Source organism: Anoplopoma fimbria, chromosome 5 (genome assembly GCF_027596085.1).
Source record: "Anoplopoma fimbria isolate UVic2021 breed Golden Eagle Sablefish chromosome 5, Afim_UVic_2022, whole genome shotgun sequence".
Taxonomy (NCBI): Eukaryota; Metazoa; Chordata; class Actinopteri; order Perciformes; family Anoplopomatidae; genus Anoplopoma; species Anoplopoma fimbria.
The window spans coordinates 13318859-13346654 of NC_072453.1; the positions used below are offsets into that span (position 1 = coordinate 13318859).

The window sequence follows — 27796 nt, forward strand, 5'->3', positions numbered from 1 at the left end:
AGATACCCTGTGCCTGCGCCCTTGGTATTTAATGACATTTCTATCTGTCCAGGAAGATAGAAGGAATCCATCGGAGCGAGCATTTGGAATTGTTTGTCTGTTTTCTGTCTTTTTGAACTGCTATAAAAATTGGGCCAGTGGTTACTCAAGCAAAAACACATAGCAACACAGTACTAAAGCTAATCGAAAAACCCTTACTGCTGAGACAACCACAACATGGGCGGCTGTGGCACATGAGGTAGAGCGCTTGTCCCGTAACCACAAGGTTGGTGGTTCAAACCCCTCTACCGGCAACATGCCGAGGTGTCCTTGAGCAAGACACCTAACCCCAAGTTGCTCCCCGGGCGCTTCATTGCAGCCCACTGCTCCTCCGGGATGGGTTAAATGCAGAGAAATAATTTCCCCATTGTAAAGGCTTAATTATTATTAATTATAACATGCTAAAGGTTCAAGTTCTGTTTCAATTCTTCTGTGAATTAAAATAAATAAATATTAACAATGTGAACAAGTAAAGAGGTTGCATTTATTTTCAGGGCACATTTCCTTCATTCTGCAAATCTCCTCCTCTAAACACAGTCAATTTCAGTCTGGCTCTCACACCATTATGACTCACAGAGGCCAAGTATGAAATGAGTTTCTCTTTTGACGGAACACATCTTGATTGACAGCTCAACAAATGAGAAATCATTTACTGTGAACAGAGCGGCCGCCTGCTTTGGGCGAAGACGCTGCCTGTCTCTAAGGCGAGTGTGTGCGTGTGTGTGTGTGTGTGTGTGGGTTCAAATGGATTTTAAAAGTGGATTTAATGTTAGGTTTGAGGCATCAAAAGCACAATAGAAGGGCTGTCAGCCTTAAAGACAGTTTACAACATTTTCTGGTGTAAAAATCTTTACATGGTTGTAGTTTTCTTTTACATGAAGGATCAGAACAACATAACTGACTTTAAAAAGCAAACATATTCCTTAATGAATATCTTCTGTCTCAGGATAGAACATGGATGTGTCCTCTGTGTCAGCAAACACACTCACGTGTGACAGTTACACGGCTACAAGTTAACTACCTGAATGTATTTAGCTTAGAGTAGCTAACATTAGCCAATAACATTAGCTACTGGTCATACCAGACAAAGATAGGTTTTATAGATAAGATAAGATAAGATAATCCTTTATTAGTCCCGCAGCGGGGAAATTTACAATCTTTTATCTGCAAAACCCCTGAATGTATTGAATAGAGGAATGCTTAATGCTCATCTTTTCCTCTTTATTTATGAGGAGTGTGTATTTATAAGATACATATTGCATTTATCTACCTGTTTTTATGTGCATTTACAATAGCTGCATAAAAATCTCTGATTGGAACCACTGGAAATTTGAAAAGATATTGCAAAATCGTATTAACACTTTTTTTTAATGCTTGGCTAGGGTTGTTAAATGGGTGTGTTGATACAAGTGCAATAGAAACAGACTTTGCAAATGCATCATGATGTACATAAGGCATGTGATTAAACATACCTCAAACCATATATATGAAACAAATATAATTGGCATATATTAATAGGGTTTTCCACATATGTTTCCTTCCTTTAAAAGGTTTAACTTGCAATCGTTTAACTACGTCACTTTGTTTTTTCTTCTTCTGCAATGTGTAAATGACAACCTATTGGAAAATGTATGCGCCGAAAAGTTTATCTCAATAAAACCAACTTCTAACATTCACAAAACAGTAGTAGATGGAAACACACGTTTACTTTTGCAGACACACTGCCATTTAATTAAAAATGTGTGCTCCATTTGGATGGAAGCTTAGATACTGTCTCCATTTAAAATACAGTGATTGAGATAATGTCTCTCCACTATAACTTACCATAAAGTTATTTTACTAAATAGTCAACATCAGGCAATACACTACCACAGGTTAGGCCTCTTTCTGCCACTGATTCAATAGCAATACAAACGAGAGCTTCCAAAGTAACCATTAAGTTTAAACGAACAACTAAAACTGTTTTCATAATAACGTGATAACCCTCATCCAGGGAGGACTGGATTGCATTAGTTTTAGTCAGCTTCACCTAATAAATGTGTGTATGTTGAGAGAATTTTTACTATTTGATATTGTGATCTGCGTTTCAAAATGCTCAGACATCTTCAACAAATACTTTTCTTAAACCTGAACAGACTCTGAACACCTCCTTTGCATGGATGTCATTCAAGTTATTCTATAGCTTATAGCCTTAACACCTCAAAAGAACCTCAGTGACCTCTATAAAAGGGTTCATCACAACAGAGTGAACTGCTGCATTAACCCGGAGAAACCCTGCTTAACATTAGCTGTAGAATAATCAGCTGAGCACACCACGAGCACCACGACAATCCTCTGCAGGATGGACTCTTTATTCTCACTTTGCCAGTGATGGCTGTTTGCATGGTCAATCCTTATATTTTCCAATTTCACAAACACACACAGTTGTTGTTTGCATACAAATGCAAAAAACAACTGTGTGCTAAATTTCATCAAGCTATTGAATTGAAATTTTTCCCTGAAAATGACTTTGAATCCATCATCATTTATCATAGTTGCCAAATATTTTTATACAAATGAAACATTTTTGTTTAACTTAATTTAATTAGGAAATACTGACCACATGTAAATTAATGGTCAAGCATTCATTCAAAAGGACCCATTTGTGACGAGTGAATCCAGATTAAAGTGTTATGCTGCCATCTAGTGGTTGGAAATGTTTACTGATACTGTTTCTGCGGATTATTTCAGACATTTCAGTACATTTTAGACTTCTAATCATTTTAAAACTGTCTTTGCATTTTAGACACAAGGCCAAAAATCTGATGTGTACATTTATTAGTAACTGGATTAATGATGTAAAGTGTGATTTAGAGATGAATATGGAATTAACATTGCTTTATGAACAAACAAAAATGTATTTGCTCCAGATCAGTGCATTCAGTCCTGAATTTTTTTGGAGACATACAAATGTATTTTGGACCAAATCTAGCTGAAGCCTAGCTTTGAGCAGAAGGCAGGGAGGGACATGCAAGAATATATCCCATCAAAGTAGCTTTTTATACCTATATGAGCCAGAATCAGATGTGGTCACTAATTCAGGTGATTTAGTGAGCCCCCTTATTGCAACACCTGTTTAGAGATGTTTTTTGATGAACTTTTCATAAGGCATGCATTTATCATAGCTGACATCTTTTTTTTATTTTTTTTTTTAAATCATCCAGCTGTAACAAATAAAGTAAAAATAAATCTATAAAGATAATCTTAATAAAATAAACATGGTATGTCTGATTTCAATTTATTTTTTAGAATTAAGAGTCTGTTCAGTGCATAAACTCTTAGTGACTGTTTTGACATTGTCTGTTATTTCCAGGAAAAAACTGACAATGTCTGATATTTAGGCGGATGTGGTATTTTACGGATCTAAAAACCTTTTTTAGGGAGGCTGTACTTGCAACCCACCTGCACTACCCAAACATGCACGCTTATAATCATGCAATGAGCTACCACACCACTGCAAAACAACTCAAAAACAAAAGCATTCTTGCATGTTATTTATTCCTTTTTTTTTTTTTTTAGATTTACAAGTTATTTTAACATTTCTTTTAAAAAAGGCTAACCACTCTCTGGTGTTACAGATATCAATACACAATGAATGCAAACAACTGCATTTGTTGCACAGTTCAGAAACATCTTCAGATGTGTAGCCTATTAAATCACGACCTGCTTCAATAAGCAAAGTAGATCCGTCCTTATAACTGTGTCATGTCCAGGTCCCCAACAACAACAAAATGCTGTTCTCTAAACTGCAATAAGACAAAAACCTTTAAGATGAATTGCTCTGTCTTTTGCAATACCAGCATTAGTAGTTGGGTATTTGTATCTTTCATAATGATGATCAATGTAGAGGGAAATGACAAGAGTAGAAAAGTAAACTGCCAATATACAGTAAATGTATGCATATGTACTATATACATACACATACATACATAGAGACACACATACACACACTCAAACAAATCGGGAAAATGGCGGAACAACCTCGGCATCACCCATCAACAAAATCATTATAGACAGAATTTAATCAAGGGAGACGGAGGCTGAAGATGAACAGGGAGGTAGATAGATAGAAACACAGGGGAAAGACAGAGAAGTAGTGAGGGATCTTGGTTATTCCCTCTAGCTTATGATTCTTTAAAAAAAAGAAAAAAAGTTCCTTTAATCAAAGAGGATCCAGATAATCTCATCTGTAATCTCAGTTTAAGTGCAGGGGTGGCGAATGGCTCTGCCCTCTCCTGCCTCTCTGGGTTTTTAGCTACGTGCCGTCCTTAAAACGATGTTCAGGGCTCGCTCACTAAGTTCATTGTTTTGTACTTGCTAATTGCTGCTGCTGCCACCGCCGCAGCACTGGCTGCTGCGAGACTGAGGAGCAGTTTCTTGTAGATCCACTCCTGTCCTGGTCCGCCCCGCTTGTCCGGGTCCACCCTGAGGATCGCTCTTCGGTAGCTTCTTTGCTGCAGGGACAGGATCACAGATGTTTGAATTTAGCAAGTTTAAAAGGTTCAGAGTTGCAACATACAAAACAAAGGTTACACTTATCTAATCAATAAAACTTCCCAATGAGGGAAAAGTGTGTTAGAAGCGGGCTAGCAGCTGTGTTTTGGCATTTTATCGCCTACAAATACTTAATTTATTACTTCCCATGAATGCTGTTTGTTCACCATGCTTAGCATTAAAAATAAACTTAAAGCATTGCACTAACAACCCTTAAAGTTATTGATCTCTTCACCCAAAATCTCTTGGACACAAGCAGCTGTTTCAGATCTAATCTGAGTGAGACACTTGGATGTTGTTTTGTTTTTGGATGAAGCAATGTGGACATAAGTCAGCTTTTTCCTGTAATCGTTGACATCCCTTAAAACGTGTTTAAACATTAATGTTAAACAATATTGTTGTTCATTTCTGCGCACAAGTCACAAGGTCAAGTGCACATCTTTTACCCCCAATACATCTGCTGACTCCATATTGTTTTGGTTGTTTATCAGCTGTCTTTTCTTCAAGTACAATTAAAGTCCAGCCTGGAGTCTAACCAGGAGCTAATCAATTCAGTTCATGTCAGGAAAGCTGCGTCAGTTCTCTCATTTGGAAACTGGTGAGCAATTCAACTTTGCTGCAGAAATAAGTGGGCGGTAAACTTATGTCTTGCCTGACATATTCATCTGTGGGAGCAGTTGAAAAGGACATTTGACTCAGCAGCATGAAGCACTTACCAATAGCCATGAAGATTTCATTGACGTTCATCGCAGTCTTGGCTGATGTCTCCATGAAGAGTAGACTGTTGTCATCAGCATATGTTTGTGCCTCCTAAGAAAGTCATTTAGATATAGAGGAAAACACAAAACATTTACAGCACGGACAAGTTTAATACCATTATATTACATTATAAATAGGATAAGGCTGTGAATATCTGAAAAATATGTAGCTGTAATAGTTATACTGATTTGTGTTGTTGCATCTTCTTACCTGAAGGTCTATAGCTCTCTTGTTTGCGATGTCCGCCTTGTTTCCAGCCAGAGCGATCACGATGTTGGGACTAGCTTGTCTTTGCAGCTCCTTCACCCAGTTCTTTGCTCGTGTAAAAGTATCCTAATCGAGCAACAAACTTTATTAATATCGCCCTCACTGGTGTATTCACATGACAACTATATTTAACCTTCAGGTGTGACACAACAGTTCACTTCTGTGTGACGTCAAAACACCCACATGTCTGAACATCAACATGTCTGAACATCAACATGTCTAATTTTAGACCAATAATCGGAAAGTATCTTGTATATTGCAGTATCGCTCTACTCTGCCTCCCAACTAACCCAATACTCCTCTATAAGATATTCTAACATTTACAAATTACCTCTGCTTTTGCACATAGCTTTGCTTAAAACTTTTTTTTCCACTGTCCCTTTTAATAGCAATAGAGTCAACAAAGAAATTCTTACAAAACATAATGCAGAAAAAAAGATTAAAGTAAATTAAGGTTATAACAAAACTACAACCCATCTGAGTTCATCATGTCGCTACCGACTGATAAGACTCTGTCCCCCATTGTTTCCCTGCAGGTGAAACCTACTGTGTTGGTGATGTCATAGACCACGATGGCCGCCTGAGCGCCTCTGTAGTACATTGGAGCCAGGCTGTGGTAGCGCTCTTGACCTGCTGTGTCCCAGATCTCAAACTTCACAGTGGTGTCGTCCAGACAGACGGTCTGAGTGAGGAAGGCAGCTGAGGAAAACAGGAAAATGAAGATCAGTGGAATTAGAATGTTTAAAAGGACCATGTAAGTTTCTATCCTCCTGAAAGATCACGTTCATGTTTGCAGCAGGTAAAGGCTCTCAAACACTGGTACCCCAAAATTATTTGAGTTTTGAAATGAAACATTCCACTTGTTCAGCCCATTTCAGTTCATTCTAGACCTTGGGAACAGTATGTGTGACAACATGATAACAACTCGAAAGTCCACATATGGTTGAAACTCCCAAAAAGCAGGTAAGAGAGGGCCTTTAAGTTGAGATTGATTTTTCCACACATGATGCTTATTGAACTTTTTGATGCAAAAGTAATTTATCGAGAATACAATTGGAGATTTCTCAATTGAAACATTTTTCGATATCAAAAAAGAAATTCATATTTAAATGTGTCTTTGACACCAAGTATCAAAAACCTCAGCTGTGCTGTAAAATCTGTAATCTCCTTCAGTTAATCTTTGTTTGTTTAGTTCCTGATTTAAAACTAAATTTTGCCCAATTTCAAATATTAAGGCAACAATCTTGAACAGCTGCATATGTGAATATATCAGAACTTTACATTATTTCAGTAAATAAAAATGTGTTTCTAATATGTTTACATTTCTTAGGTATTGTATTGGCACCAGTATGTATATATGTAAAACAATACTAATCATCATTTAAGTAAACGCAACAACACAATGTACCAACTGAGACACTAAGAGCCCCTTCTGAGCAAAATCCACATGAAAAGTGAAGAAAAGCTTTTTTGTCTCTTACCTCCAATGGTACTCTCCTGGAACTCATGAAACTGGCCTTTGACAAAGCGCAGCACTAAGCTGGACTTGCCCACTGCCGACTCCCCCAGCAGCACCAGTTTAAACTGGCAGATTTTGTTTGCTGCCGTGGCTCCATTTGGCCTGTTTGATCCGCCACCGCGCCCAGCCATTGACAAGAGACAGAGGTTGTTATGGATGAGAGGGGCTGAAACTAGAGGTTAACACGGGTGAGGACGGGTCTGGGTCAGGAGGCAGAGGCACTGATGGTGAGCGAGGACAGAAGCCAAACACCCAGCAGGAAGAGCCGAATCGGATGGGAAGCAGTGGAGGGACCCCGTCTACCTTGAAAAGAAAAAAAAAACATGGAAAATCAGTGGATCTAATATGAGAAAACATGATGATTTTTAGGGCAGCAAAGTTAATTTAATTATCTATTAATTAGCTAAATACTCTGTCAAATAATCGACTAGTTGGTGTTACTTTGTTTGAACAACAGTTTATCACATAAGACAAGGAGAAGCTCATTTGTCATTTTATAATAAATAATATATCAATGTATTTTTAGAACTTAAAGATTAGTATACAGAAGAAAAATTACAGAAATGTAATTGTCAACTGATGTATCAGTCCAGACACATCTTTCTAGAAATGCAAAGCATGAGGCCTAACCACAGATAAGAGCATCTTCTGATGTTGGCATCTGCATCGATGAAACCGAAAACAGGTGAACTGTAAATGTTGGGGTTGTTTTTTTGCAGGTGTCGCCTTTGAAAATCAGAAATGGCATTGTTCTCCATTTTCTGATGAGAACAATGATAATGGGTTGCAGCCCCATTTTTATTCCATTATATCAATTTAAATGTGTCACTTGTGTCAGGACAGTGTCACCTAAACACCAAGCTGACCCTATGAGTACAACATTAGTGAGATGATCAAGTCTCCAGACAACCCTGATTGTGACATAAACAGTTTCTGATCAGTCAGACACTTGAAAAGGTTACAAAGTTGATCATTTAACTAAACCTGACACAGATTATGTTAATAAATGATTCTAATAAGCAAAGTCTAGCTAATATGTCTTTATTTTAATTCAAAACACAACAATAACAACCAGAAAACAAACCAGATTAACATGCTGGTCTAAACTTTGACTGATAAACAAACAGATAAAAACAACTGTAAGTTAGCTGCTAGGCTAAAGCTCACAGCGATGAGCCGAGTTAGCAATGCTAACCCTTTGCTAACAAGTAGAAATACGAAAAGGAAACAAATAACACGGCGTCGTTCTTACCAACAACGACAAACAAGTTCCTCTTCGTCCTGTGAGTAGTCAGTAATAACCGTGTTGCTCCTCGTTAACAACGTTTTCTCCTAATCCTAAAACACTTTCAGCTTCAGCAAAAAATATACGCTTCCGCCTTGTGTAACAAAAACACTTCCTGGTTTCGTGCGTCACGTGATGCAGTGGGACAACCAATCAAATAGCCGGAGAGTGGGGCATCAAAAGTAGAGCCAGGAGAAGCCAGTGAAGCAGTTCTAGGATATAAACTTAAGCACTCTACTTTATTTTTTGTTTGTACAGTACCAGTCAAAAGTTTGGACACACCTTCTCATTCAATGTTTTTTCTTTATTTTTCTTTTATATATATTTTTTTTTATTTTTATTATACAGTACCAGTCAAAAGTTTGGACACACCTTCTCATTCAATGGTTTTTCTTTATTTTTATTTTATATATATTTTTATTTTATATATATACAGTACCAGTCAAAAGTTTGGACACACCTTCTCATTAAATGGTTTTTCTTTATTTTTATTTTATATATATTTTTATTTTATATATATACAGTACCAGTCAAAAGTTTGGACACACCTTCTCATTCAATGGTTTTTCTTTCTTTTTCTTTTTCTTTTATATATTTATTTTCTTTTATATATATACAGTACCAGTCAAAAGTTTGGACACACCTTCTCATTCAATGTTTTTTCTTTATTTTTATTTTATATATTTTTTTATTTTATATATATACAGTACCAGTCAAAAGTTTGGACACACCTTCTCATTAAATGGTTTTTCTTTATTTTTATTTTTATTTTTTTCTACATTGTGGATTAATATTGAAGACATCCAAACTATGAAGGAACACATATGGAATTATGTGGTAAACAAACAAATGCTCAACAAACCAGAATGTTTTATATTTTACATTCTTCAAAGTAGTTGAATGAGAAGGTGTGTCCACACTTTTGACTGGTACTGTAAACTTAAGCACTGTACTTTATTTTTGTTTGTATATATATATATCATTCTGGCATGGGCCATTCTGCAAAATGTGTACTTTAAATATAATCTGAATTAACAGAGTATTTCTATGCTGTGGTATTGTTACTTTTATGTTACAGAAGTGAGTACTTCTTCCACTACTGATAATATTTGAGTATAATTGAAAACTTTGAGAAGGATTCATTTGGGATGTTGTAAATATGTTATAACAATGACAATTCAATTCAGGAACAAGTTTTTTTTCCCCACCGTAAAATTACCATTAGGAAAAAAATGAAAAAGACAAAAGTTACAACTGATTGATCTTTATTATGACAATGCAAAAGTACACAACACATGAGAGAAAATAATTACTAATACTGGAAGATGCGTTGCTTGATTCATTTTTCATTTTGCATGTACATTCATCAGTTGCAGAGATCACGGCTGCAGCAGGAGCCAGATACACTTGACCAACCAACGAGCTTTCTGCAGTCAGCTGCGTTCATGCAACTCCTGAAATAGCTGACATCTGTGAAAAAAAGACAGGATGGATTAAGAGATAACTACTGCAAGTTTTAAATGAATGACTCTGAACTGATCTGCATAATTCATTTTTTTCCTATTTGTTTTTTCGCTGAACAGCACACTGAGGGAGTTGCCTGTACTTACGGGGTCCAGCTTGAAGGAGGATGCTGGCACAGACTGGATTAAGTCCGGAACAGGTCTCAATAGGGCTTGAACATATCTTGTTTGTGCCTTTACAAAAACACCTCAAGGCTTCCCCTGGAAATAGAAAAGAAAAATCATGTTCAACCATTGTATACAAACTAGTGCTAGATTTTCAAAACCACAAAGGATTGAAGTTCTTAAACCAGACACACCGGTTACATATTATACATTTACAGTAATCAGATGCAGATTATTGTGCTTAGTTTTGATGAGGATTTAATTCTTGTAGCAGAATACACTGCATGTTTGTTGTGTTAGCTGTACATTTACTCACCCTGACTGACAACCGCCAATACCAGAAGAGCAAGAATCACAGCCTTCATGTTTTTACCTGTCTGTTCAGTGTAGACCGTTCTCTCTATGAATAAGGTGGAAAAGTGTTAGAAATCAAATGACATATTTAGCTGGAATCCCTTCCATCATGCACATATAAAAACATTCAAAGATATCCTACCTGGTAAATAGTCCTACTGGAGTGTTGATACCGCAGACGTGAGCTTTATTCGGACATGTTGAGCAATGGTGGGAAACCCAGTGTGTCATTAACTGTGAAGTTGTCATCTATGTTTAACACACAAATAGAGTGACTCATCAAGGCCGGAGGGTGATGTTGTAAAACCCACTTTTACCTCACTGTTTCACCAGGGGAAAATACAAACATTTGGGACTGTCAACAGCCGCCTAATTATGAATGTTAGTTTTAAATAGTCAGAATAATTACGTTGTGAAGGTATATTTCTGCATGAGGACACCTGTGACGCACAAGAGGCAATTCACGTAGCTTCCCAATTTGGGAAATTTGGCAAACTATCACCTGGAGGGCTCAACAAATCACAAAAATATCAGCCCAAAGTTTAATTGCTGGAATTTTTCAAGAGGTGTGGCTAAATGTTCCTGAACATTTCCAGTAAGTGGACTTTGTTTTCAAGGTGACAAGGTTACAAGGTTTAATTTTTCATTGTACAAAAGGGTTGAATAACTAAATTTAGATTATAATCCCAATTTGCTACATAGTAGTGAAACAAAAAAATATATATGGAGGGTGGAGGATGAACTAATGAGTCTCACAGCCAGAGGAAAAAAGCTGTTTTAAAGTCTGGTGTTCGAAATTAGGGTTTTTAAAACATTAAAGTCTTCATGGAGAAGGCAGTTTTTTGCATTAGGAGGATTTCAATGTAACCACCCTGAGAAACTGACATAGTGAGATCCAAAGCTGAAGAATCTAGACCAAGGAAACCTTATAGTCACCTTTTGTATTAAACAAAACTCTACCACTCTACTTCTTCTTCACTTGGAAATAGGTGACTATTGATATCAGGAATAGACCCTGATGCCATTTCCCATTAGGTGTGAGCACTTTCCAAGTAGGAAGACAGCAAGGTTTTGGCACCTCAGATGATGTAAAGTACATTAAACAATTAGATTAAATGTAGTTTGTGTAAACTGAAACGTATTTTATGCTTTTGCAACAATATCCCCTTCCCCTGTATGCTATGTTTCACAGATGGGAGCAGGACATAAAACAGTGTGATGTAGTGGTGTTGAACGTATTCATGCACTTTTGTATTGGACTCATTACACTGTAATTCTTGAGACTTGCTTAAGCTAATTAACATATTAAAGGCCTCACAACTGTTGGATAATGGTTTTCCAGTATGTTATATTTCTTCAGTAATATTGTTGAATGTACAATATGCAGATGCAAACATTCTGTTTTATGTGGGTTGATGTCTTTATCCTCAATTTGTTTAAATGTTTTCACCTGAATTTAAAATATTGAATCTTTGTATTTATATGCTGTTGAGACTGATTAATGCTTATTTATGCAAACGCAGAGAGGATGCAATGCCAATATTTGTGAATTGTTAATTGAAAAGACAAAAGGGAAACTGGGGAAAAATATCATAAATATATTATCCTAACATGATAATATCAAATACACGCCATGGGTTTCTTTTTCTGTTTTTGCCGCATCTCATCTACCAGAAGGTGGTGCAATGTGATAGAGAAAAAGAAAACTAACCCTAACTCAAAGAAGCTTAAATACTTGCCAAACAATATTTTAAAGAGCAGGTGGAGGTACTGTCTACATCTACCCTGTTAAATGTCTAATGAAGACATATATGAGCTTACAAGAGAGTTAGGGAGATGTCAATCAGGTAAAGTCTGATCTGAAGGTCTAATGAGTCAAATTAATAAAGTCACCCATGTGGATGTACCATGGATGTGCAAGGCCTTTGATGTTTTTAAAATTACATTTTATCCCCGTCTGGTTTTTTTCCAGAATAAAAATTAGCTAAATGCATGACTGTTATAAATTCCTACAACTAAGACATTACCTTAAAAACATGAGGAATGGGATAATATTTGTAAAACACCATTCTCACAAGAGGAACAGTTAATGTAATTTACAGATGAAGATACAAAAATATATCAAAAATATATAAAGCACTACAACATGAATCTAATGGTAAATTAACTTGTACTTGTATAGCAGTCTTCAGACCACTCATTCACACCCATTCATTGATTACCAAATATGCAATTATCCTATAGGATGCCCAGTTATGACTTTTGACTCAGCAAAATTATGGTTGAAATAAATAGAGAATGATGAAATTAACAAGTTTGTGTGTGGTCCCCCTCCTTTATCAAGTCACATATTCATAAACTTAAAGATATCACCTGTTAAATTGTTATTAAGTGTTGACACTTCTGATATGTGCTCCCAGGCTGCTAGCTTCCTTTTTATTTAGACTTGTTGCAGTGCAAATCTAGTGTTTCATTAGTTCTAAAATTTTCATCTGGCTTTTACTCATAAAACAGAGATATTATCAACAAATATTTAGCACAAAGTCTACTTCCTTCCAAGGAGAGTGGCTGAAAGCTCATCCCCCCCCCCTCATTCAATGGTTTTTCTTTCTTTTTCTTTTTCTTTTATATATTTATTTTCTTTTATATATATACAGTACCAGTCAAAAGTTTGGACACACCTTCTCATTCAATGTTTTTTCATTTTTAATATGTACCAGTCAAAAGTTTGGACACACCTTCTCATTCAATGGTTTTTCTTTATTTTTATTTTTATTTTTTTCTACATTGTGGATTAATATTGAAGACATCCAAACTATGAAGGAACACATATGGAATTATGTGGTAAACAAACAAATGCTCAGCAAACCAGAATATGTTTTATATTTTACATTCTTCAAAGTAGTTGAATGAGAAGGTGTGTCCAAACTTTTGACTGGTACTGTAAACTTAAGCACTGTACTTTATTTTTGTTTGTATATATATATCATTCTGGCATGGGCCATTCTGCAAAATGTGTACTTTAAATATAATCTGAATTAACAGAGTATTTCTATGCTGTGGTATTGTTACTTTTATGTTACAGAAGTGAGTACTTCTTCCACTACTGATAATATTTGAGTATAATTGAAAACTTTGAGAAGGATTCATTTGGGATGTTGTAAATATGTTATAACAATGACAATTCAATTCAGGAACAAGTTTTTTTTCCCCACCGTAAAATTACCATTAGGAAAAAAATGAAAAAGACAAAAGTTACAACTGATTGATCTTTATTATGACAATGCAAAAGTACACAACACATGAGAGAAAATAATTACTAATACTGGAAGATGCGTTGCTTGATTCATTTTTCATTTTGCATGTACATTCATCAGTTGCAGAGATCACGGCTGCAGCAGGAGCCAGATGCTACACTTGAACCAAGGAGGTTTCTGCAGTCAGCTGCGTTCATGCAACTCCTGAAATAGCTGACATCTGTGAAAAAAAGACAGGATGGATTAAGAGATAACTACTGCAAGTTTTAAATGAATGACTCTGAACTGATCTGCATAATTCATTTTTTTCCTATTTGTTTTTTCGCTGAACAGCACACTGAGGGAGTTGCCTGTACTTACGGGGTCCAGCTTGAAGGAGGATGCTGGCACAGACTGGATTAAATCCGGAACAGGTCTCAATAGGGCTTGAACATATCTTGTTTGTGCCTTTACAAAAACACCTCAAGGCTTCCCTGGAAATAGAAAAGAAAAATCATGTTCAACCATTGTATACAAACTAGTGCTAGATTTTCAAAACCACAAAGGATTGAAGTTCTTAAACCAGACACACCGGTTACATATTATACATTTACAGTAATCAGATGCAGATTATTGTGCTTAGTTTTGATGAGGATTTAATTCTTGTAGCAGAATACACTGCATGTTTGTTGTGTTAGCTGTACATTTACTCACCCTGACTGACAACCGCCAATACCAGAAGAGCAAGAATCACAGCCTTCATGTTTTTACCTGTCTGTTCAGTGTAGACCGTTCTCTCTATGAATAAGGTGGAAAAGTGTTAGAAATCAAATGACATATTTAGCTGGAATCCCTTCCATCATGCACATATAAAAACATTCAAAGATATCCTACCTGGTAAATAGTCCTACTGGAGTGTTGATACCGCAGACGTGAGCTTTATTCGGACATGTTGAGCAATGGTGGGAAACCCAGTGTGTCATTAACTGTGAAGTTGTCATCTATGTTTAACACACAAATAGAGGCCGGATCATCAAGGCCGGAGGGTGATGTTGCAAAACCCACTTTTACCTCACTGTTTCACCAGGGGAAAATACAAACATTTGGGACTGTCAACAGCCGCCTAATTATGAATGTTAGTTTTAAATAGTCAGAATAATTACGTTGTGAAGGTATATTTCTGCATGAGGACACCTGTGACGCACAAGAGGCAATTCACGTAGCTTCCCAATTTGGGAAATTTGGCAAACTATCAAACTACTGGAGGGCTCAACAAATCACAAAAATATCAGCCCAAAGTTTAATTGCTGGAATTTTTCAAGAGGTGTGGCTAAATGTTCCTGAACATTTCCAGTAAGTGGACTTTGTTTTCAAGGTGACAAGGTTACAAGGTTTAATTTTTCATTGTACAAAAGGGTTGAATAACTAAATTTAGATTATAATCCCAATTTGCTACATAGTAGTGAAACAAAAAAATATATATGGAGGGTGGAGGATGAACTAATGAGTCTCACAGCCAGAGGAAAAAAGCTGTTTTAAAGTCTGGTGTTCGAAATTAGGGTTTTTAAAACATTAAAGTCTTCATGGAGAAGGCAGTTTTTTGCATTAGGAGGATTTCAATGTAACCACCCTGAGAAACTGACATAGTGAGATCCAAAGCTGAAGAATCTAGACCAAGGAAACCTTATAGTCACCTTTTGTATTAAACAAAACTCTACTACTCTACTTCTTCTTCACTTGGAAATAGGTGACTATTGATATCAGGAATAGACCCTGATGCCATTTCCCATTAGGTGTGAGCACTTTCCAAGTAGGAAGACAGCAAGGTTTTGGCACCTCAGATGATGTAAAGTACATTAAACAATTAGATTAAATGTAGTTTGTGTAAACTGAAACGTATTTTATGCTTTTGCAACAATATCCCCTTCCCCTGTATGCTATGTTTCACAGATGGGATCAGGACATTAAACAGTGTGATGTAGTGGTGTTGAACGTATTCATGCACTTTTATATTGGACTCATTACACTGTAATTCTTGAGACTTGCTTAAGCTAATTAACATATTAAAGGCCTCACAACTGTTGGATAATGGTTTTCCAGTATGTTATATTTCTTCAGTAATATTGTTGAATGTACAATATGCAGATGCAAACATTCTGTTTTATGTGGGTTGATGTCTTTATCCTCAATTTGTTTAAATGTTTTCACCTGAATTTAAAATATTGAATCTTTGTATTTATATGCTGTTGAGACTGATTAATGCTTATTTATGCAAACGCAGAGAGGATGCAATGCCAATATTTGTGAATTGTTAATTGAAAAGACAAAAGGGAAACTGGGGAAAAAAAACGTTTCAATATATTATCATAAATATATTATCCTAACATGATAATATCAAATACACGCCATGGGTTTCTTTTTCTGTTTTTGCCGCATCTCATCTACCAGAAGGTGGTGCAATGTGATAGAGAAAAAGAAAACTAACCCTCTCAAAGAAGCTTAAATACAAACAATATTTTAAAGAGCAGGTGGTGTCACATGTTAAATGTCTAATAAGACATATATGAGCTTACAAGAGAGTTAGGGAGATGTCTGTAAAGTTCTGCAGCAAAACAAACTTGAATGAAAATGATCAGATCAATAAAGCAGAACTATAATGGGGAAATGTTAAGTGGAAGCAAAACAATAGAAAATAGAAGTGAACATGATGTCATTAAAATCAGGATCTTATAAAAATGAAGTAAGTCTTCATATAGAAGTGATTTTAAGAAGCGTTGGAAAATACACTTCTACTTCTTCTACCAGAACAGAAGTCTCTTTTTTCATTTTGAAATACCATTCGGAAAAAAAAGATAAAGTGAAAAAGGCGATAAAATTGCAACGGATTGGTCTTTATTCTTACAATGTTACACAACACAACCAATAATATATTCAAAACATATTATTACTGGAAGATATGTTCCATGATTCAGTTTTGCACATTTATTTATCAGTTGCACTGATCCCAGCTGCAGCAAGTGCCATAGGATACCTCTGAATTACTCATCAGCCTGCAGTCAGCTGCACTCATACAACCTCTGATGTAGCTGACATCTGTGAAAACACAGACAAATATTTTATTATTAGACAACTTCTACTAGTTTTCAGTCAAAGTATTGACTCTGAGCTGATCCAGCACACTGAAAGGAGCAGCCTGTACTTACGGGGTCCAGCTAGAAGGGTGATGCTGGCACAGACTTGACCTGATCCATAGCAGGTCTCCACAGGGCCTGAACAAATATAAGAAAGGGTTAGCTTGGATGTTCATTATATACCATGGATGGAAATTGTAGTCTGATAATTTTGAGCACAAAGTGTGAGACTTGTTCCCGAAAGCCCCAGAACATTTCCAGTTAGAGGACCTTGTGGTAAGATTAGTTTTTTTTTCTTGTCAAAATGTTGAATTGAAGACATGTCAGCTGGTGTTGGCCATTTAAAAAATCTCATGATGTATTACTTGTGTAAACTGGTTTGGCAACATTATTCCGTCCCTTTGTCTTGGGAGCAGGACAGAGAACAGTGTGATAAAGGAAGATTGTACTTATTCATGCACTTTAATGTTGTCTGACTGATCAGCATTTCTATGTCCTACAATTAGATTATAGTTTTATGTATTTTATATTTCTTAGATCTTTGTATGAAACCCAGAAAGCTTGTAAAAAAAGTAATGTTCCCCTCTGTAAGAGTTCTCCTTTGGGGAGACAACAGCGTGTCCTGTATTAGCTCCGTTTGACAAATTGATTAATTCACTGTAGAAAGATTGCTCACTTTTGTGCTATATTTGGTCAGTTTGGGCTTTGCATTGCCAATTTAACCATTTATAAAGAGTGATTAAGAATTATAATTATAAAGAGATCATACCGCAGGTCCTTCCTTCCTGCTGCTGTCAGGCTGCACAACCAGCAGACCACATGACACATGACAATAAAAACACTGTGCAATAATAGTTAAAATAGTTTTTTTCTGTCTGTAAATATTATATTTCAGTTATTGTGTTTTTCTTGCTTATTTATAATAGGCTACTTGTTTTTTTATTTTTATTTTTCATTTTTTATTTTTATCTTGTCTTCTTTTACTATGTCTCTTGTGTGCACTTTACTCTACGCTGCTGTAAGCCTGCAAATTTCCCCGCTGCGGGACTAATAAAGGATTATCTTATCTTATCTTATCTTATTATGAGAACTACAGAATACATGCTTCATGTCAGCTGAATATTGATTCATCGGAGGAAGTGTTGACAGTCCTGCAGCCAGAAGCAGATGATAAACCTGGAAGATTCATCAGCGTGCAGTCATTTGATTTCATGCAGCCCTCTAAGTAGTTGGTGAAGACTAAAGCACTAACTGGATTCAACATGAAATATGACGCCAGCACAGACGTTGTTTGACCTGCTACGCAAATCGCAGGTGTTCATGTTAACTCACTCTGGCTGACAACCAACAATACAAAAGAGCAGGAATCACAGTATTCATGTTTTCTCGATGTCTCGTCTCTGTCTCAAAGTGTGAGAGGATCAGACACCACGTGGTTATAATTGAATATCAGAGCACCTTTATAATCAACACATTCAAAAACATGAAGTCATCTCACCTGATGAATTGTCCTTCTGGCGTGTTGATACCCTGGTTTCCTTTTTATCCACTCGTTTTAATTAATTATTGCATTACTTTGGAATATTCAGAGCATTATTGACTCTGAAATTGTCATCTGGGTTTTTCTCACAATGACTTATCACATCCATGAATGTGCGAGTCAAGACAGATCAGCCCAAATAAAAAAAAGGATAAACCAAATGCGTTCACAAAAGACTCATTGGATTCACAGCCACTAATAAGAAAAACAACAGCTGCAAATGTTCTCCCTCTCTTATTTCTTTTTTTTAAAGTCGACTGGTGGCATTCTGTATTTTTCTGCTCTTACCAGAGATTTTTTTCAACTTCCGTCTGTCTAGTAAATGGATGACTTTATTTTTTTGTATATTCTAGTGGTAGTAAATTCATTTAGTTAAAATAATTCAAAGATTTTATATTTGGCAGCAAATCTTAAATATTCCCTTAAATACCTTCAAAATTATGGTAAACACAAAGGCTCCTGTAGTTCTTTCAACTGACGATGGTAAAGTGCTTGATTTACACTTCAATTCCAACTTTCTGAATTTCCTCATTAAAAAAATCCAACATATTCCTGTCTTGCAACTACATATTTGTTCATAACACACGCCTCTTTCATTCGTTCTGACATGTTTCTTTTCAGATAAATGATATACATGAGTGTGGTAAATGTGACGCCACAGTAAAGGACACTTTAATACATTTCTTCATACTTTATTTTGTCAGCTATGGAGAATTCATTGAAAAAGAACAAAGTTCCTGATATTTTATTCCCCCCAATAGGCATTCATATTTAGTAAATTTGTAACAGTACTTCATATTTCATGGGCCCTTCTTTTCATCTAAATATGTATGTATTTAATTATGTTTATTTATCCACAGCTATGTTGTGTTTATAGAAATCAAGATCCGGCGTAAAACATTTTTCACAGCATTATATTTAATGCCTTGGTGTCGAAAACAATAGGAAATATCTTTAAGAAAGCATAAAACTGGAGATATTCAATGGAATTTTATTGAAATCATAAATTATTTACTGTGTACTGCTTAGTGGAGATTGGATATTAGATATGTATAGTCCAAGAACTCAGACATAAAAAATGCTGAAGTGAGAAAAACATTCAATTTAAAACAATGAACAATCTATGCTGAATGATGCACATACTCTCGTCCCATTATGCAAGGTGATGCATACGTCATATTTACTCCTTCCCATATTAAAACATCCAACCACTGTGAGCTGTCTGCCTTATAAATACAGTATCTATGTATCACAATCAACAGGTTGTCATGTAGAATGCTTACACATTATTTTGGAAACCTTTTCCTTAGGAAAAAGAATAAACAACTTTACCATGCAAGGAGGTAATAGGTATTATCAACTGCAAATTGCTCTAACGGATGTTGGAAAAAATATACAGTATACACTGGAACTGTTATATTTAAAGACACACTTCAGTAAATCCAAGATAATGCACAAATGACATGCTTTTGCATAGAAATGGTGTAAATTGCGTGGAGTTTGACAAATATGAGAGCCAAGAAATTAAAAGGGGGAAATACAGCACACATTGAAATTCTCCAGCAGGGTCCCTTTAACACTGTTAGTAGTTGCATGTCCATAACTATTTTTTCCCAGACGTAGGGATGTCAGTGAGTCTACCCCTGAAACAGTTTAATCAGTGAGGTCCATACACCACGACTGCTCTGTGCTCTGAGTCTGAACACCAATGCTGGACCTTCGCGATGATGCGCTTTCACTGTCCCTGCTCTCCATGGAGCCCCCGTTCCCCAGTAGGCACTCCAGACTGGTGTGTTCAATGGCAGATGGGTCGCCCAGAGGAAGATCAGGCTCGAGAGCATCCGAGTGCTGCGAGGCTGAATCCAGGGAGGATCCAAGAGGGTGGCCTGGCAACATGGGTGGAGATGCAGACACAGGGTGGACCGAGGGGTGGGAGTCCTCGATTTGGAAGAGGGAGGTGTCCTGGATCAGATTATGGGATGTTGGGGCGGATATCAGAACACGAATGTCCTCATGTGAGACTTGTGATAAGTTAGGATCAGACTCAGAAGGCAGGGAGTGATGGGAGTATGAACTGGGCGACGAGTCCAGCAGGCTGTGTGTGGACATACCTGTAGGGGCACCGGACAAAAGGCAAGAGTATTCATCACTATCAATGGGAGGCTGCAGGCACAAAGTAGGCTGGGACTGGCTGATGTTGGTCTGGCTAGCACTGAGAAGTCTGTTGTCAGAGTCTTCATATCCAGCATGAGGTGCGAAGCCTGGACTTCCACCCTGGAAGCCTGGGTTGACACTGAGAGGAGACGGGCTTGTCCACAGATGTGTGGTCATGCTCTCAGAGCTGTGAGACGAGCCTAACCTGGATGCAGAGTTTACAGAGAGGGGGAGACAAGAGTTGGCGGGTGGGCTAGAGTATCGACGCCAGTGCTGGCTCTCTGTTTGGGTTTCAGCAGCTCCACTGTAGTTCCAGTGGCCAGCAGGTGCAACATTACAGAGGCTGAGGACTTCCTGGATCCCAGGATCGTTATTGGGGTGAAAGGTCGGAGCTAAGTTGAAAGGTGTGCCAGTGTTGGGGACCGTAGATGGGCTGGACCCCATTTGGATGCCATGTGGGTATGATGGGAGGGAGGCTTTGTAGTGTTGCACAGATATGTGGGCCTGAAGGAGATGCATCATGTGGTGCAGGTCCTTGGTGAGGTCAGATACTTCCTGGTTTAATGTGCCCATCTGCGTAGACAGTACACACAGTTTAGAAGTGACGTTAACAGATTTGGAGCATATTCTATCCGACCTTGCATATTCATATATTACACTGAGCAAACATGGTATACTAAACAAGTACAGAACAGCTTCAAAGTATAGAAAAGCAACAGCACAGTTTTGCCCAATTATGTCCGCAGCACAGTGTGACAAATAAATCATTTTCTATACTTGAGGCTAATATAAGATTCCTGTCCCGATATCATTTTCTGCTGACCTCCCTAAAGATAGCTAAACCATTTTAATCCCCTCTTTGACTAAAATAAATTATTTCTTACGCAGCAGTGAAATCCAGAGGGACAGAGACTGAGGTAATGGGCGAAAAATAGGAAAGAAAGTAGACAGAAAACTATGAATACGGTAGCGAAACAAGAAGGAAAGGGGGTCAGAGAAGGGCCACGAGTAGATGGAGGTTGTGATCCAACTTTTTTTTTCAGATTGTCGAGTCAGCACTCCGCATTGCAGAAGCCCCCTGCTGATTAATTGATATTGACTTCAGACAGCACCTACCTGGGCCCATCTGGATCATCTCGCTGCACCCGCTTTAGCATTATTTACATTAAAATGAAGAGCGCAGGGGGAATGAGATACAAGGCAGAAATGGAGTCTACTTGATCTCACTATATGTTTCCCTCTGTAAATGTACAACCATGGCTGATACTGGATGAGATGCCAGAAATGTGAGAAAATCTTGTGATTTCTGCTTATTTTGTAGGTCTGCACAGAAGCAAATTCATTTCTAAACAGGAACTCATATTATAATGTCAGAATAGCAAACAAGTTGTATTCTCTAATCAAAAATTAATTAATGCTTCCTGTATTTCATATCCAGTGTCTCCAAGATACTTTACAGACAGATGACAGATGTGATGATGAGAGGGATACATAACACAATTTGGATCTGTGAGGCTACATTATTTTTGGTCCAAACAATGTTATTTTAGAATAAGAGGTTGTACCTTACCTTTTGGTTGAGTTGATTAATGCTCTGTCTGACCTCCTCTGTCTCAAGCTGCAGAGTTGAATTAGCTTGTATGGAGTCTAGAGATATGAGTAGGAGAAAAACAGTAAGTAGCTGACTCAGCAGCACACAACTCGGCCACACCAACAGAGGGTTTATCTTTATTAAAATGAAAAACTTTCTCCAGAGGATGAAAAATTACAGATACAGTATGTGTAAGTACACATACACGCATATATGTACAGTTTAATTGTATGCAACCCTTATACAACAGCAGTGTGAATTACTGCATAGACAGTATGGTATAGAGGTATTGCTTTGAATCTTGTCTATGATGATATTTCTACTCTTATGTCTATTATCTTAAGAAATGGTTTACAAGCTTTGGGAAGATTTTAGACAAGACCAGTATAACAGTAGACAGAGCCCAGCAGCAATTATTTGGAATCTATGAGGCAAAAACAAAAAAAAAAGCTTTAAAAAAATGCAGGCAATCCTCCAGGAGGCGCTGTAGGATGGCCAGAACATCTAAAACAAAATCAGCAGGTTCACCGTCCACCCCAGTTTGGTGTTCAGGAAGCTGTACTGTACAAAGAATGCTACTGTGTAACGTTGTGCATCTCTGTTGCCAGAGCACTCGTTAAAATCAAGTAAATTAGTTGGACTTTAACCGAACTGAATGTGATATTCATCCCAGGATGATAGCACTTATCAGCATAAAGCTCAGGTTAGATGATCTGTACACTGCTTTGACCTCTGTTGTCCCTTTAACATGTTCTCTGACTCTCTGGACACCCGGCTGTCATTTCAGTCCTCTGCGCTCTCATATTTCCCCCAGAAGGAGTCAGGGCAACATTGTCGTATCCACTGTTTGAACTCTTGGGTTTACCTCCAGCCATCTGGCACCCGGGTGACCCTCGCAGCTGGAGGTGGTTTGGCTTACCTTGGGTGCTGCCTCCTGTGCTGGCTTTGGGCCTGCTGTGCTCCACGTTGAAGTGGAACGCGTGTCCATTGTCTTCGATGCCGTCTACAACCCTGGCAGGGAGGGGGCGGAGAGATAGGGGAAGCCGGAGTTAATGTAACAGTAGAGCTTTTTCAATTATCATCGGAGCCCGCCGACGACCAAGGAATGTGGCATGAGAGCTGCTGCTGGCAGAGGACCATGTGGGTTTCGAACATGAGGAGAAGAGCCCAGTCTGGAGGGGCGGAAACCTGAGCTCTCTGAACCAGCACTTACCCATATCTAGGACTTACTGGATGACTTAGGGATACATTATGAATACAGATGGTTGGGGCAGGAGGATAAAGTGCTCTGGTAATGAAATGCAGTGACATCTGCTGAAATATGCAATGCAAATACACTCCATTTACATTAAGTGGATGATGCCGGTTCCTGTGGCATGACCTTAGGTGTCTGTTAGAGCGAACACCTTACTTTGATCATCCCAGATGTCTTATGTCGATCATAACTAGGTTGAATATATAGATTTAATGTGGTCTACACAATCTGGTCAGATGTCTGTGACACAGACATAACAAACACACAGAAAAAGAGGCATAACACATGGTATAGTGGTGCTGTTAATGAGGTAAACTACTGTAAAATAGTTTGAAAGGGGACACAAGTTTTGGATTCTTGAAAATGAATGAATGAATTTCAGCCTCTTGAGGTATTGTGTTTAAGAAGTACAAATGACACTAGCTTGTTGCTACTTGTGTCACTATGAAAGTTACTACTCATGTCACTATGATAGTTCTCTGTATCTCATAAAATAATAAATAATAAATATTGAAATCCCTGTCTCGCTGTCATGTAATCTAATACAACTGTTTGAACAAATTCTGCCTTGGTGAAGCTTGTTATTTGCTGTTGACATGTGTTTAATCTACTGTAAGATACTTTTGAGACTATAGTTTGAGGTGTTGTTGTGTTGAACTGCTTTAGAAAAGTGTATTGTGTACTCTACAGTGTATTATTGAAGGGGGAAATTATAAGAAATATAATATAATGAATAAATTCAATATAATGAAAAGCAATTTAGCACCACCACAATGAACAGGCTCAAACTGTACAATCAAACTGAATCAGAAGACAAAAAACAGTGTGGAGTCCAAATAAACAAGACATTTTAGTTCATTGACATTTAGCACTTATAGCATTTTGTTATAACATTACATTCTATTGCATTACATTAAAGGGGCGTTTCTATTTTTTTTCTATTCTGGTCAATGAGCTACCAACATGCAAAAAATAATTTTAATTTAGACTTATGTTTTGAAAATAAAAATGTGATAGCTTTCAAGCTACCTGGGACTAAGATCGGGGGGTCCAAAGCAGGTGACGGTTGGGATAAGCAGCTTTGAAGGCCTTTTCTCGGCCCCCGACTCCCCCTGGGCCGAGGTTGAGGCTGTGGTGGCTTTAGGGGAGCTGTGCTCTTTTTTGGACGGGGGCTGAGGGGAAGAGCTCTGACCGTGGATGCCGCGGTTCAGGTTTGGTGAACGGCAGCGACGCAGGGCGTTGAATTGCCGCAACTCATCCCCCAGGAGGTTCCCCAGGGAGGTACGCCGAACAGGGCTGCTGAAGTTGGGAAGCAGGAGGTTGCGACGGGAGCGGGTAGCTGGAGAGAGGTGGAAGGAGTCGTCAGGGTCACTCCCCTTAGTTTCCACGATAGAGGGGAGCCTGGATTCCTGCAAAACAACAAATACAACATGCATGATTAATAACTCTACATGTAATGTGAGCTTTCACTACCAAGGGATGCACTGATGCTAAAACTGCATGCTTTGTTGTTGTGTTTGAGCATATGAAAACAGATATAGAAATAGTGGAGTAATAATTACATGAATACTGAAGATATTGGAATCATGTTAGAAAATTTGACCCATTTAAAATGCCACTATACAATACATAAATCATTTCATGAGTAATCTGGCACATAATAAGCCTTTTAATTTTCAAAGCTGCTGATAAAGAGCCATTATTGTGTTATTTAGATTGTAATGAGATAGCGCTGATGATATTTTAATCACATAATACTAATGCTGCTGCAGCTCTATAACTGTGTGCTTGACAGTAAAAACAATTGGTTTCACATAAAATTGAAGTAGTTGGCAGTCAAAGTGAGCACTGTAAACAGTATCTAAATATTAGGAAAATAAGGTGGGGCAAAAAGCATAGTGAGAAAAGTAGCTCATAAGGTTTCCCATTATGAGAGCTACTGACCCAGTTAGCAAACTAACTCCAGGGACTCAACTGCTCTCTCTGTTCCAAATGAGTCTCAACCTATAGGGGAAGTCCTTCCACAAACCTCCCACTAGCAGTAAAGTACTGTATGTCCCAGAAAAACACGGGGGTTTTACCTTTAAAAACTAGACATGCCAGGAATTGATATGCTAGCCTCAAATGCACCTTTGACAATTCAAAAACAGGCTTTCTGAATTTATTATAACTTAAACTTATAGGAAACTGTGTCTGGCCGAAAAAGGAATAATAACAGCCCTAAGAGAAGAAGAACATTTCATTTGAACTCACGTGGGGAAGCCTGGGTGACCTTGAAAATCTGCTGAGACCCTTCAGTAACAAAAAGAAAGCAACAGGGATTAAAAACATATTCATTTATTCAACTTAAAATCCTCTTTATCAAACCTTCAAGCATTTAACTTAACCCTTGTAATGACACATTAGAAAATAAAGGTACCCTGTGGAATTTTCTTATTAGCAAAGAAAAGTTATGTTTAAAACGTGTTGCAAAGCTGATTTTTTAAGTATTTCAAATCCAGCATTGGCGCATTGCAGCATATCTTGGCAGGTTACCACCACCTGTTGATCAGAGGAATACAGTTTGCTCCATGGGCAGCTCCTTGCACAAGTAGAGGTAAAAAAACTCCACAGGGAATATTAAATTAATTGGCGGCTGTGGCGTAGTGGAGAGCAAGGTAGTTCTCCAATCAGAGGGTTGGTGGTTCGATACCCGGCTTCGGCAGTCGATGTGTCCTTGGGCAAGATACTTAACCCCAAGTTGGATGTTGCATGAATGTTAGTTAGAGTCTGATGGTGGCACCTTGCATGGTAGCCTGTCATCAGTGTGTGAATGGGTGAATGATATGTAATATACTACTGATTGTAAGTCGCTTTGGATAAAAGCGTCTGCTAAATGACTGTAATGTAATTGTGGTGTTGTCTTTGCATTGACTGTGTAAAATTCTTATTTGTTATCTACCGTTTTCCAATGGAACTGTTTTTCCTTTTAGAACTATCTAAATGACCTTTGCCAGTGATAAAGCCTGCTACACAAGTCAAATAACGTAACCGATCCTTTCTCTACACTCGATTGCAGAGGAATTCCGGTGAAAGTTTGTCTTTCACCGTTGCGAGCAATTTAGCATAATCACCAGCTGGATGGCAAATGAAACTGTGGTAGTGTGAAGTCTTCCCTTCATGTGTGAAAAATGTGCGTCTGACAACATGGCTTAATGTGACAACACGAGCCACAGTCTATCGCTCCACCAGCATAGTGCCAGTAATGCTCTTTGATGCAGGAAGGCAATTCACTGAGGAAACGTATTAAATTTAATCCTTCATTGAAGCACAATACTGAGTTTAAAAATCCTCTGCGCTAAAAGGAGGTTAAAGCAAAAATATAACATTAGTTGTGAGTCTTTGCATCACTTCAGACGGTGGTGATATGTGAAAATATGTGAATCTATTCAAGGCAGTAAAAATTCTCCTCATAACGCAGACTAACCCTGGGGCAATATGGAGCAATATGATTAATTAGCCAGCCAGGATTATTGGTGCCAAATGACATTAAGTGAACATCAATAGCAATTAATGGGGCAAGGATGCCACAAGTGTCCCACATATCAAAATTGGTTTGCAGGGGCTTAATTTAGGGACTTTGTCCTGTCACTCACAAGAGTGCTATCTGGTGTTTGCTCATGCAAAGAACAGACCTACTTACAGAACAGCATGCTTATGGACACAAGAGTGTGTCAATGTTTTGTATGATGTGCCTCTTGTGCTTTAAATCCGGAGCTCATTTCGTGGGATCTGGTTTTGGAACAAATTTGATGTTTCCAGAACAGTTAAAAAATCCTAACTGCAGACCCATGACAGCTGAGGGAGTGTAAATTAATCCCGATATATCTCAGAGTGAGAGGGGGAGATGTCTATGACCTATTGTACTGAAGGGATGGACTTGAAATGATACTGTCGCCCCGGGACAATTGTTGTGACTGTGTAGTCCTTCAGCCCACTCCTGGTTGTATTTTTATCTTTTTCAACATGTCATAAACATGTTTCTACCAGTGGCTGCCTTTATCATGTTTGTCACATGAGGCTCCAAAGGGGGTAGCATCCCTCTAACTCCTGACCGACCAGCTTGTTCTTCACACTCCATGACTACTGACTACTTAACTCTCCCTGTGGCGACATAGTCATTAAAGTGGGACTCAGTGCTGGTTCCCTGGTGGTGTAATGACCTTCCCTCTCTGCCAAGGACAGCAAAGGAATCCCATATCTCTCTAAATACACCTCCCTTAAGACATAAGCCGTGCTCCTCTGTCTTCAATCATACCAAATCATTTAACCTGTCCTTAAACCTGCAATAACTGTTTTTTGTCTACTTGGGCAAAACGAAAACAAGCTGTGAGCACACTATTGACATGTCATTACCCTTTGAGTTGCTAGTGGCTAACTGTGTCTGTCTGGTGCTGAGCAGGTAGAGCAGGTGCACAGTGTTTTTAAAGTGTTTTTTCATTGGAAACAGCTGCCCGCAGCCTAAA

The 27796-nt window shown here is 37.9% G+C and overlaps 2 protein-coding genes and 2 long non-coding RNA genes across 4 annotated transcripts in view; all 4 read right to left on the reverse strand.

The window, feature by feature from the left end:
• Window positions 1–3553: 3553 nt before the first annotated feature.
• LOC129091180 (ras-related protein Rab-5C-like) lies at window positions 3554–8514 on the reverse strand. Its single transcript, XM_054598691.1, has 6 exons — window positions 8370–8514; window positions 7080–7420; window positions 6146–6297; window positions 5542–5664; window positions 5289–5382; window positions 3554–4532 (listed from the first exon to the last, which is right to left on the reverse strand). The coding sequence occupies exons 2-6, from the start codon at window positions 7246–7248 to the stop codon at window positions 4396–4398; spliced, it is 675 nt and encodes a 224-aa protein (XP_054454666.1). The 5' UTR covers window positions 7249–7420; window positions 8370–8514; the 3' UTR covers window positions 3554–4395.
• A 1136-nt stretch (window positions 8515–9650) lies between these two features.
• On the reverse strand, window positions 9651–10551 carry LOC129091675 (uncharacterized). The gene is made up of 4 exons (XR_008531230.1): window positions 10527–10551; window positions 10347–10430; window positions 10013–10126; window positions 9651–9872 (listed from the first exon to the last, which is right to left on the reverse strand). It is a non-coding gene; the product is annotated as an uncharacterized LOC129091675 (long non-coding RNA).
• Window positions 10552–13639: 3088 nt separating this feature from the next.
• Window positions 13640–14112, reverse strand: LOC129091668 (uncharacterized). The gene is made up of 2 exons (XR_008531229.1): window positions 14002–14112; window positions 13640–13861 (listed from the first exon to the last, which is right to left on the reverse strand). It is a non-coding gene; the product is annotated as an uncharacterized LOC129091668 (long non-coding RNA).
• Window positions 14113–19944: 5832 nt separating this feature from the next.
• The window catches only part of LOC129091229 (potassium voltage-gated channel subfamily H member 4-like), a 33941-nt gene continuing 26089 nt past the window's right edge, over window positions 19945–27796 (reverse strand). Inside the window, exons 12-16 of the mRNA XM_054598768.1 lie at window positions 25545–25583; window positions 24321–24700; window positions 22956–23047; window positions 22016–22092; window positions 19945–21018 (exon numbers count right to left, since the gene is read on the reverse strand). Coding sequence (XP_054454743.1) covers window positions 19945–21018; window positions 22016–22092; window positions 22956–23047; window positions 24321–24700; window positions 25545–25583 — 1662 coding nt within the window. The remainder of the gene's footprint in view (window positions 21019–22015; window positions 22093–22955; window positions 23048–24320; window positions 24701–25544; window positions 25584–27796) is intronic.

What these genes read in the sequence shown, in the direction of transcription:
- LOC129091180 (XM_054598691.1), bottom strand. Translation starts at nt 7,248, where the DNA reads ATGGCTGGGCGCGGTGGCGGATCAAACAGGCCAAATGGAGCCACGGCA. An exon ending in CCAGGAGAGTACCATTGGAG is followed by an intron (nt 6,298 to 7,079) that starts GTAAGAGACAAA and finishes TGTTTTCCTCAG; the next exon opens with CTGCCTTCCTCACTCAGACC. An exon ending in TGAAATCTTCATGGCTATTG is followed by an intron (nt 4,533 to 5,288) that starts GTAAGTGCTTCA and finishes CTGTCCCTGCAG; the next exon opens with CAAAGAAGCTACCGAAGAGC.